Consider the following 12,989-nt stretch of genomic DNA (forward strand, 5'->3'; position numbering starts at 1 on the left):
CACCATTTTCTATTTTGGGATAATTTTGACAACTCGGAAAAGAAGAAGGATTAAAAAGATATACCTAACTTTCAGGATGTTACAATAACATATACCGATCAAGACCTTCATTTTCTTCGTGTATCGGCCCCACTTTGTTGCATAGTCGACTAGTTCTCGCATAGTATTAAGTTGAGTGTATGGCAAGCTACACCACATCCATATCCATTCCCATACGGTTTTCACAAAGGGGAACCTAAGTAAAATATGATATGGTCCTTCATCTACCTCCCTGCAAAATGCTCGTTGGTTTGTTTCCAAGATTATACCCCGTTAGGGAACTAGATTATTTGGCTAATCGATCATATATTCGCCATCACCTGATAAATCACATCTCCATTTGTCAACCTCTGTTGTCGGTTGGAATTGTCCCAAGGATGAAGAAAGTGTCACAAGTTCGATGAAATTTGGAGTAGTTTTCCGGTTCCATGAGTGTCGCAAGTTCGATGCATATGTAGATTTAGCTTGATACTCTATTTCAAATTAAGTATACATATATGTATCTATTTATGGTTGATTTTGTGTCAAGGATAAACTTAGTTTATGAATGGTATAGAATTTCATATTAAAGATGCCACACTTTGACAAGAAAGGTCGTCAATGCATTAATATAAACATAATTTGGACCAACAATTTAATATATATATATATATATATATATATATATATATATATATATATATATATATATATATATATATGAGAAGGTTCAAATGAGGACAATTATGAAATCGAGAACGTGATAACAAATTTAGGCTACATATTTCTTTTTGTCGCAAAATATTCTCACGTACTGGCGTGACAGAGGAACTTAATATTCATACGTGAATCTAAAGGTAAGTATATTCTCACATATTTCAAATATGCCGCTTAACCCCTCCAGCGTATCGAGACGACGGAACATATTATATTCATATATGTATAAATATATTCATATATGAATAATCACCTGAGAATAGACACATACATAATTATATATATATATATATATATATATATATATATATATATATATATATATATATATATATATATATATATATATATATATATACACACACACACACTTATTTATGTATGAATATTCGTCATCGTCACCAACTATCTGTCGGTACGTTTGAGGGTTTATATATATATATATATATATATATATATATATATACACACACACACACTTATTTATGTATGAATATTCGTCATCGTCACCAACTATCTGTCGGTACGTTTGAGGGTTTTGCGGCAAAACGAAATATATGGACCAATGGTGGCTGCAGTGTAGTTGGTTTATATTCACATATGAATATTACATTTTTTATCACGTCGGTACGTGGGGGTTTTGCGGTGTATATATATACCTTAAAAAACATTTACAAGATTTGAATTTTAAGAGGTACACCCCCTAAAACAGCATTTACAACTATTTTATGCATTGACAAAATAAAAATCTTATCCGTCTTTAAACCTTGCCTTGATGGCTCTTGACTCGGTCCGATCACCAATCCTGGCCAACAACCTTTCCCATTATGTAGCACTTTCTTCCACTGTTAATCTTCTTCGCCGTTTATATAACCCTCCGCACCTCCACTCTTTCCTCTCCATTTCAAAATCGTCGCACTACCTCTTTCTTTCTTTCATTCTACACCTACACCACCATCGACTATCACCTACATCACCATCATCGGCTACTACCTCCACCACCATCTCACTAACATCGTCCAGTAGCGAGCTACAACACTCTTTTCTATTCCTTCCTATCTATCTCTGTATCTCTCTTAAATAGCATTGCACCACCTTGATTTAGGATTTTGATTTTCTGATTTGATACCATCATCGAGTCCGCTTTCTCCCGCTCAATCCATCATTTGAATCCCAAATTTTTCGTTCACGATCACATTGCCCTTGATATCGGACCTGCCCACATATATCCCCAGGCGCCAACGTCCAATCTTCACAACCCTAAACCCTGGACCCAAAAGAACCCTAGCCGCCGTTCCTCACCCTCGCTCTTCCATTTCCGTCTCTGCTATGACCAAGAGTTGTCATTCTTCAACCACCCATACAAGAGGAATATATGGAGTTATTACAGTTTCTAGGTAAATCCATCTACTCCAGATTACCTATTTCCCACTAGGTTCAAAGAGACAAAAGCACTTAATGTCTTTCTTTACTTATTTTTATCTTAATTTATTGTTTTGGGTGTAGCCGGATCCACCAAGAACGTCGATTAAAATCTGAAATATATTGATTTTGTGAGTTTTTTTTTTTGTTACAGACTGTGTCTTTACCAACGTCATCAGCTAAGCATTAAAAATTCTCAAATCAAGAGGTATCCCCTTGTTCATCGAACCTGATAAATTTCATCTTTGTGTGGGTGATTTCTATTTACTCTGTTTTCATTTTTGTTTATTTGTATCTGGTTTGTTTATGAATCTAAGTCTAGCTAAAAGATTTCTAACCTAGGTGTTGCATATCATAAATTGAATTGAGATTGATTTTATTAAACATGGATGTTGGCTACGGTGGATTAAAGTTTAATAAATTGGGTGATTAATGACATTTTTCCAATAGAAGGTAAATAAGATATGAACTTATTTTAGATGCTCACTTAAAACTCGTTGTGTTTTGTAGGAGTGGTGAATTTGGTAATAGACATTTGTGCCCTGCAAGCTCTGATCATTGGTTGGTGTCGTTGATGAAGATATTGAAAAAAAGTAATTTTTGTTGTTTAATGACCTTTTTGCCCCTATATGGTCTTTATGGTCTTGATTTTCAATTTTCCATTGTGAGATTCATTTGAATTTGACAGATGATGCTGGTGAAGTCCTTATAGTGTGTTGCTCACTTGCTCTTATCGGTGTTGCATTGGTGCTTTCTCCTTCTAGGCTGATCCAATGTAACAAATCAAAATTATTAGTTATATTTAAATCGGAGTTCATCAATGGCACACATTTTCATTATTAATATTGAGATATGGTGTTTGTTTTCCAGTCCTCAAAGGAAATTTAAGACTTTGGATACGTAATGGTAACACCTACCCACCAAGTTCTATAACTCAATATGTTGACTTGATCTGCTGAAAATGAAGACACCTAACCTTCTATTTTGATTTTTAAATATGGGTAATATAGCTTCACATTTTATTTTTATAACTGGTTCTATAGCTTCGACTGTGGTTTTGATTTTCAGATATTGGTTCTATAGCTTTGACTGTGATGTTGATGGTTTTGTGGTGTAATATGGTCAATACACGAAATCAGGTACAAGTATGTCTCTTTAATTTACTGTTTTCCTTGTATTTGAATGTATGATTTATGTCAATAGACTCTGATATGTAGGATTTTCTTTTGTATTAGGCTCCACATGATTTAGCATTTTTGATTAAATGTGTTCCACATGACTAAAATTTGAGGTTGTTTACGTGTGCTCATCTGTTGTTTGCAGGTTGTTGAAGATAACACTACAGAAAAGACCAACTGATATGGGTTTGTCGGTTTTTTCAACTGAACTAATCTTGATGGTGCTCTTGGTATATTAACAGAAAGTAAGATTGTTGATGTATTATTTTAGTTCATCTAATTCTATTGATAAAGTGTTTTTACAGATCTGACAGAAGATCAAAGGTTATCAGTTTATATATGTTGTTGTATACAACTTTGATGAAAGATTATAGAATATGGTGTTGAATTATTGGTTTCATAAGTTGGAGTTCTAATATCTACATAGGCTCTATGATTTTGTTTAAAGAAAATTTTACCCCTTCTTGATTTTCTTGTATGCTACTGTTGATGTTAAAGTTTTTCTAGAATAATGACAATTCTGTCCTTGGATATCATTTACAACTATAAAGGGTATTCTTGGTTTGAGTTTACCTTTGGATTTAAGTTACTCTCACTAATGACGGGTGCTGCTGCTGGACAATTTCCATGTTTGAATTTGTACCGGTATAATGGTTTTTTTTTTTTGAGTAATTGTAGTTACAAATGTCCTTAATACTTTGTTGCTTTTTCTGGTGAACTCTTTTTTTATCTATCATATTTTTATTTAACAAAAGGTCTGATGCAAATCTCCTTCTTAATCAAACAGGAAAAAGAAAATGAAATCTTTGGGTAACTTTTCAAAGGTATAATGTTTGATTAAGGCAAAATGAAAATCCAATATTATACAGAAGCTAATGCAAGAAGAAAAAGTCACATTTTGTATAGACAAAACAGATTGAGATTATTCTTTTGTGAAACTTGTATTCTTGAGTAAAATGATTTTAGTTTTTGTTATCATCAGTTTTATGTACTTGGTCAATGTAACTCCAATTTTGATATATATTTTTATTTTTGTTATGTTATATTGTTAAATGTGATATAATTGTAATAATAAAACAATAAGTTCAGGTTATTTTTATTTTTTACATAGAAAATAGTTTGAAATTCTTTCACAACCTAACAGTCTAATTTAAAATAATTTTATTACGAAAATTCTTTTGAGTTTCACATTAATATGCATATTTTTGTTCTAAATGGAAACCAAATTTACGGCAATAGATTTTTCATTATTTCATTAATTCTAATTTTTTGGTAGGGACCATATAAAAGGACCATGTAGCAACATTATTTCCTATCTGGTACACTAGGAATATTAGTGGTCAAAAATGAAATATATGATTTTAATTTGATAAATAATCCATCAAATCATTGAAATGCATTGTTTACTTTGTTGAACAACAATTTTATGAGTATTTTTCGCAAACCAGTTATATACAGCAAAAAGGGGAAAGAAAAGCGCAATGTTGTCTTTTTTGAAGTATGAGTTTACAGACTTTTAATAGCAAAGTTAGTTGTAGGAAACAAAAATGAAAGTAAATTAAACAATAAGGACTACTTTTGTAAGAAATTCAAAAATTAGACTAAAACTATAAATTTCATCTTACCATAGGTTCCATTTATGTAATTTACTCTTCTTTTTGTATTATTCGATTTTAACTGAAATAATAACAAATCAAATTCAACTTCACTTTTAGTAGAAAGTAGGTTATAACCCGTGGAATCACGGTTATACTATTAAACCAAATTCAACTTTAAACCTTACAAATATTTAAAAAATGTTATGAAATTTTCTATTTAAGTTAACCACCAAACCTTTTTATGTTAAAAGTATTTTTTTAGTTAAAAATATTTTTTGACAATCACCTTATCTTTATTCTGATACTATATTTTTACATGAGAACATTTTTTTAAAGAAAATAAACCTTAAACCTAAGTCTAAACACTAAACAACAAATCATAAACTTTAAAAACTAAACTCTTAAAAGTTATCTTTGACAATCACCTATCTTTATTGTGATACTATATTTTACTTGAGAATATGTTTTTCAAAGTAAATAAACCTCAAACCATAAATTATAAGTCTAAACCACAAACCATAAACCTTAAACCAATTAATTTTCGTCGCCACAAACGATAAACCATAAACCTTGAACCAATTAATTTTCGTCGCCACAAACCATAAACCTTAAATCACTAACTTTCGTCGCCGTAAGAAAATATTCACTAAAATGAAACTATTTGACATTGGCCGAAAGAAAACAGATCATCGTCGGAACCTAATCACATGGTTCCAAATTTTTTTTTAGCCGAGGCAATGCTATATTTTTGTTTTAAATCCAAAATAATCTACCTAAATGGGTTAGTTTTCAAGTAACAAATTACCATTTTCCAAAACAAATTAGATTTCATTGCTAGGGTTTACCTTTTCGTTACATTGACGTCAAAGTTGAATGCTCAAACATAAATGTTTTCGAAGAGAAATAATTATCAAAAGAAACTATTAACACCCGTCGCTTAGCGCGGGTAAACGACTAGTGTGTGTGTGTGTGTGTGTATATATATATATATATATATATATATATATATATATATATATATATATATAGAGAGAGAGAGAGAGAGAGAGAGGTAGGTTCTGTTGAGATTGAAAATAAAATATAGATCTTGAGATTTAACCTCAACCACATGATTCATATTTGCCACTCTACCATTCCGGCGTACCAACACAACGGGTTAGTTATAATCATAAATGATTATGTAGCGTCACCCGTTCCTTTCACCTCCGCCACCTTCCCCAGCACTACAACTGTCACTGTCACCACCACTACCACCAACTCTGCCACCAGACGAGCCCACCATTGTCACCTCCGCCACTTATACCAATGCCACTTGTCACCACCACCTCTTTTGCCACCAACCGTTATAATCATATATGATTACTCAATCTGTGAACAAACATATATGTATAATCATTTACAATTAGGCATCTCCTGTTTGTTGCTGCCGGTACGCTGGAACGATAAATGAGAAATATGTGACCAATGTTGAATCTCAGTATATCTGTATTATTTTAATCTCATGTAAACCGTCATATATATATATATATATATATATATATATATATATATATATATATATATATATATATATATATATATATATATATATATATATATATATATATAGGGAGTGGTTCAAATGAGAACCACAAAAGATTAAGAACCCTAAAAACCTCATTTAATAACTAAATATATATTGTGTATAGTATCAAGTTTGTTAAAATCCTGATTTTTGGCTTTTTGGTAAGAAAACGGCAAAATCGTAATTTTTTAGTCTAATACTTCCGTGCATGCATTCATTTATATTTTAACACAAAACTTTTATAAAATACAACTTTATACAGTCGATTTACAGTTTAATACATAAAATTCACAACTTAACAGAACTAATTTTACATTAATTCTCAAATTCATAAAATCAAACTCAAACTTTACCACCACCAAATGCCGCCACCAACCACTTGTGTCAACATTACAACAACTCTTTCTTCCAAATGAGATATGCATATAAAGTCAGACAATGACATGTTAAATACTACATTCATAGTTTAATAAACTGGTTTATTCATCCATTTTGAATTTAATGCAAAATAATTATAAAAACTAAGGCATTCTTACATACTTATATAACATTAAAAATAAATATATTTACAAGAAATTAATACAAATTTTTTTACATAAATCATTCATATTTTATTACAAAAATTATTAAAAAAAATCACAGCAACATGTAGTCAATTCATCATTTAATATACTCAATTTTCGCTTAATATATAAAATTTAAATCTTAATATAAAAAATTAAAACTTTAATACATAAAAATATCATATTCTTAACTTAAAACATACATTTATACATTTAGATCTAATGGTTGATGTTTTTCAAAATTTAATGTACATAATATTCACAATTTAAATTTTATATAATTTTGTTAAAATTAGAGAAAATCATATATATGTATAATGATTCTTTCTTCTCATATTTCAGAAGCAAATACAAAATTCATAAAAATTTCAAATCTTAATACAGTCAATTCACAGCTTAATACAATCATTTCACAGTTTAATAAATAAAATTCACAGCTTAATACAGTAATTCATAGTTTAATACACAAAAAATATCTATGCACGACTATATTTTTTTTAACTTAATACTAACAGTTATATGTTCATATCTAGGGGCATTTTTATCTATTAAATTGTGAATTTATTATACTAAGATGTGAACAAATTTACAACTTAACACAACAAATTCACAGTTTAATACAATATATTCACAACTTATTAGTATAATCTCATATTTCAGTGTATGAAAAACTCATTTATATTTTAATATATACATAAGTTATCTCATACTTCATAAGCAAACATCAAAAGAAAAATATATACGTGAATCATAAAAAAGGATAACTTATCTGAAATCAACGAATATGATGAGTGAGAAATAGAAAATATCATTACTCTTCCACTATCGCCACTATTAACACTGCCAAGTACCAGTCTACCATATGTTGCCATCAACCATCGTCACCACAAAGCATCAATGTCAACACCAACAACATCATTCCCTAAAAAATCAGAAAAGGGTTAAAACAACAAAATTCGCAGTTTAATTTATTATTTCAGACACTAATTCACAACTTAATTTAATATTTCAGACACTAATTCAAAACTTAATTCAATATTTCATACACTAAATATTCACAGTTTAATAGAGTCAATTTACAACTTAACACAATCAATTCGTAGTTTAGTATGCAAAATTCACAGCCTAATATAATCAATTCACTATTTAATACACAAAAATTATACATTCATAACCAATTATCAATTTCAAACTTACATTTATATCTTTGAATCTATGGGTTAGTGCTTATTTCAAAGTTTATTTACATAAATATTCATAGTTTAATCTTTACATACATTATTCAAAATTATAAAATAAGATATGTGTATAATGCTACTTTCATCTTATATTTTAGAAGAAAAAAAAATCATATTAAATTCACAGCTTAATACAGCCAATTCACATATTAATACAGTTAATTCACAGATTAATACAATTAATTCACATCTTAATACAATCAATTTGCAGTTTAATATACAAAATTCATAACTAAATGCAATAAGTTCAAAGTTTAATACAAAAAATTATACATTCTTGACCATATTCTCAACTTAAAACTTACGTTTCAAGACTTTAATTCATAATTTAATAAATCAGTTAAGACTCTCACTCACAAAATTTACAAATGAAAAACGTACTTGAACTTATGGAAGCATTTCTTCAAACACCTTGTGTGCACCATACAAATTCACAGTTTAATGTAGCATTTCAAGGGTGTCGTTCACAGTTTACTAAAACAGTTTTATACTCTTATTCATAGTATTCACAACTTAAAAACATATTAATTAACTCATTCACACTTAAAACTTATATTAACAGAAGTAACAATATCTAAAACACTAAAACACCACAATTCACAACTTAAAAAACCTAAAATAACATTATTTGAGAAAAACTAACATAATAACATACATTCTAAATTCATTCTACAACATAAATACCATAAAACATAAATGTGAATAACAATTTTGTACAAATATTAGAACAAGTAAGAAAATAAACTTAGATTCACAACTTAACAACATTTAAAACTAAGATTAACAAAAATAAACAAAAATGGAGATTAAATTACTAAATTCACATTTTAATAAAACATTCACAGTTTAATAGAAGGATAAACAATAAAAAGCAACATATCTATGTGGCCTAAAAAAATTAAGTCTTTATGTATGTATTAATAGCAACAATATTTATTACTTAGTTAAATAGAACTATGGGTACTATAGAACTATGCAAGCAAAGACATTCAAAAGTTAAAAAGGAGCTATGTAGAAAAGAGAATAACCTAAAAGAAACATTAATGATCAAGTAAAGTTGAAAACTACACGACAATAAAATAAGGAAGCCATCATTATCTCCATCGCATATAACGAAGCATCTCATAACTACATTAATTTTTTTCATCGATTACATTCAAAGTCAACTTGCAACCAAAAGGAGATTTTAATTTTTTACGTTTTTTCATAAATTGTTTTTTTTACTGTAGCAGGTAGCCGATTCTCAAGGGTGCTCGACCACTCACCTTTCTGAATCTCTATATTTCCAATTAACAATCACATAATAATCCATTAACTTATGAAAATGGAAAAAATATTTTCAATTAACAATCAAAAAATAATTCACATTATAATCAATCGCAAAACTTCAATTCAGTCAAACAAATAACTCAATAATTGGTCATAACTGACAAAGTGAGATAAACAAGGGAAATAGATACTTATAGGAGAGTTACAGCAGACAAAGTTACTTTGGACGACGATTTACTACTGTATTTTGATAACCGAAGGCTGGAGAAGGAAGGAGTCGACACTCGACATTGATATACCTAAGTGTTTCAATATTGTAGTTACCATGGTGTAACATCGTTGGTGTGATGCAACAAATCTATTTGCAAAATAACACCAAATTCTTAGATCTACATCAGATCTAAGCAAATCTGGTATCAGAAAGGGTAGTAGAGGTCGTCGGTGGTGTTGACGGTTGTGGTTCATGATAGATCTGGAGGAGATGAATGAAAAAATGGTTTTGGCTTCAAATTTGATGGCGGAGAGTAGCAACGAACAATATCTGAGTGAATCTAACGGTTTTGTAGGTGCTTGTCGGAGCAGATCTAAAACAAGGAATGTTATCAGGTGCTGTTGATGGGGAATTTTGGCCGTATGAGAAGAAACAATGGTGATGGTTCACCACAACAACGAAAAAGACGACACATCAGTGATTTCAGATCTAAAATTCCGGTGACAGAAGAAGGTTTAATCGCCGGTGCTCGGCGGTTTCCACCGACGGTGGTGGATGTGGTGGTGTTCATCAGAGATGATTGAAGGAGATGAGGGAACACCTGTTTTGTTCTTAGAGAATAACGAATAAATGATATCAGATCTAACATATGAAATATGTTTTCTTAAAAAAATTAGTAGTTCTTAGGTTCTTAATCTTTTTTGGTTCACATTTGAACCTATATATATATAGGGGCGGAACACAAGCTATAGAACCGAAGGGGCCAAAACCAAAGTTTCAAAATATAGCCAAAAGTTACAATATTTTAAAAGTTTAAATAAAAAATTAATACCAAATGTTGTTAAATCTCTTGTGTAAATGATAATATAGTTGATCTTTTATGTTTTTGAAGTATAACAAAATTCTTTTTTTACTTGAATTGTTTTACAAAATCTATAATTATAATCTTAATTAAGAACAATTAAGAACTAACAAAATTAAGTAATTAAAAAAACTAACAATTTACATATAAATTTTAACAAATAAAATTAAACTCAAAATTGACTTTTCTAATATTACCGTCACATATCTTGATTTAATAAAATATGATAAACTAAAAAATAATAAATAAATATTGTTGCAGCCTTTAGTTTTATTTTGACAGGTTTTCAATTACCATTTTATATCTTTTTCCTATTCTAACACTTTTTTTAATCTCATTCTAAAAGATAAAGAGAAATAGAAAGATAGAGAACGAGTGGGAAAGAGAAAAACTTTACAAATCCGGCAAAGGCACAAAGCATAGAGTTCAACAATGGCAGAGTGAATAGAGGAAATGATGAACACTCCTGCCGTAGCAACGATGTTCATCGGTGAGAATTCCGACAAATTTGAGAACTCCATTGGTGGCATTATTTTCCGGTGAGCAAATTTTCTGGCGCCAATATATTCTTCAGATTAGGGCTTAATATTTGTTGAAGGAGTGCGTTAATAGAATGTGAATTAGAAGAGGTTTTTGGGCTCATTTGTAGAGTTTTAGTTTCCTTTAACATTTAGTATCTTTTTAAAATCACCATTTGGTTATGATTTTTCCATAAATTTCTGAGATTGTGTTTCCTAAACAGTTAGTATATTGATATTTTTTGGAACTAATTAGTCAATTATGATAAATGGAAGGGCCATAAAGTTGGCTTAAAAAAATTTGATTGGTCTTATATAAAGAGAGGTATTCATCACTAAAAAATCTGGGGGGCCATGGCCCCCTTGGCCATATATATATATATATATATATATATATATATATATATATATATATATATATATATATATATATATATATATATATATATATTAGTTTATAACCCGTGGGAACCATGGTTAGAAAATTAATTAAATTTCTAAGTAAAAATTCAAAACTATTAATTAATAATTTTAAATAACTTATTAATTAAAAGATATTTTTTAGTTATATATAAAATTATAATTGTTGATTCAATTAAATACATAAAATATATCATCTTATAATTTGTATAAATTTTATTTTATTATAATTTTTATAATTTTTATTTTATTTTTATTCTAATATTATTAATTTAATGTGATTAAAATGTAATTTAAAATTTGAAATTTGAAATTTGAAATAGAGAATTAATAGATTGATAAGTGTCATGATATTAATTACAAGTGTCAATAGATTAACAAGTGTCATGATATTTATTACAATGCCTAACATGGTGACACATGGCAAAATAACTACTCTTTTATTAGTATATGGATATATATATATATATATATATATATATATATATATATATATATATATATATATATATATATATATATATATATATATATATATATATTGTTTATTAGTTATCATACAACATAGTATGTGGCAAGTCTACCTTCTATTTGCTTTTCGAACTCTCGACTTTCACATTCTTCGAATACATGATAAGTATATAATCTATAGATATATAATTTATAGTTTTATTCATATAACAAAGTACCATGTGTCTAATAATCAGACATAAGAACAAATATTGTTTCTTATAAAGGATGATGGCAGGGGGTTGTTACATCATGTCTATCGATCATAAAACAAACAAATGTAAAGTAATAAAGGATAATGAAAACAAATATTACATGATCAGCCATATAATAGAAAAAAAAATTATTGTTTTAAATCAAGGATAATAAAAGCTTATTAATAAATAAAAAAAGCTATATACAACATACATGTATAAATATGTATGCGGTCTTACCATACGGGACTAACAAATAAATATGTTAAAATGTATATATAACGCACTTCATGCTGTATCGCTGGTAAATATGGTGGAATCATGGTCCCAATTTTAACTACTTATATCCTCAAGCCTCATGTAGGACTATATTTTTACGAATAGAGAAATTAAATATCATTCTACCTTTTATTTTTACATATCTTCATAACCAATAAAATGGTGACATGTATAATATTTATTGTTCATTTAATAAGATTTAATGATATTTTAGGATACTAATATGACACATGTCATCATTTAAATGGTAGGAAGATTGGTAGGATTAAAAAGGTAGAAGGATATTTAATTTCTCTTTCGAATATATTAAAGTAAATAGTTCGATACATGAAAGTAAACAAAAAGCTCGGGATTGCTTTTGATTGTAAAGTAAGTTAAGAAAGGAATAAAGTAAATTTTGATAAAAACAAATATTTGACTTTATATTC

At 28.7% G+C, this 12,989-nt stretch overlaps 1 protein-coding gene across 1 annotated transcript; it reads left to right on the forward strand.

Annotated features, from left to right (window-relative positions):
* The first annotated feature begins 1,495 nt into the window (after positions 1-1,495).
* Positions 1,496-3,871, forward strand: LOC111888295 (uncharacterized). The gene is made up of 7 exons (XM_023884445.3): positions 1,496-2,132; positions 2,312-2,365; positions 2,668-2,750; positions 2,846-2,932; positions 3,028-3,063; positions 3,226-3,296; positions 3,481-3,871. The coding sequence occupies exons 1-7, from the start codon at positions 2,065-2,067 to the stop codon at positions 3,514-3,516; spliced, it is 435 nt and encodes a 144-aa protein (XP_023740213.1). The 5' UTR covers positions 1,496-2,064; the 3' UTR covers positions 3,517-3,871.
* The last annotated feature ends 9,118 nt before the right edge of the window (positions 3,872-12,989 follow it).

This window comes from Lactuca sativa, chromosome 2, assembly GCF_002870075.4.
Source record: "Lactuca sativa cultivar Salinas chromosome 2, Lsat_Salinas_v11, whole genome shotgun sequence".
Lineage (NCBI taxonomy): Eukaryota > Viridiplantae > Streptophyta > Magnoliopsida > Asterales > Asteraceae > Lactuca > Lactuca sativa.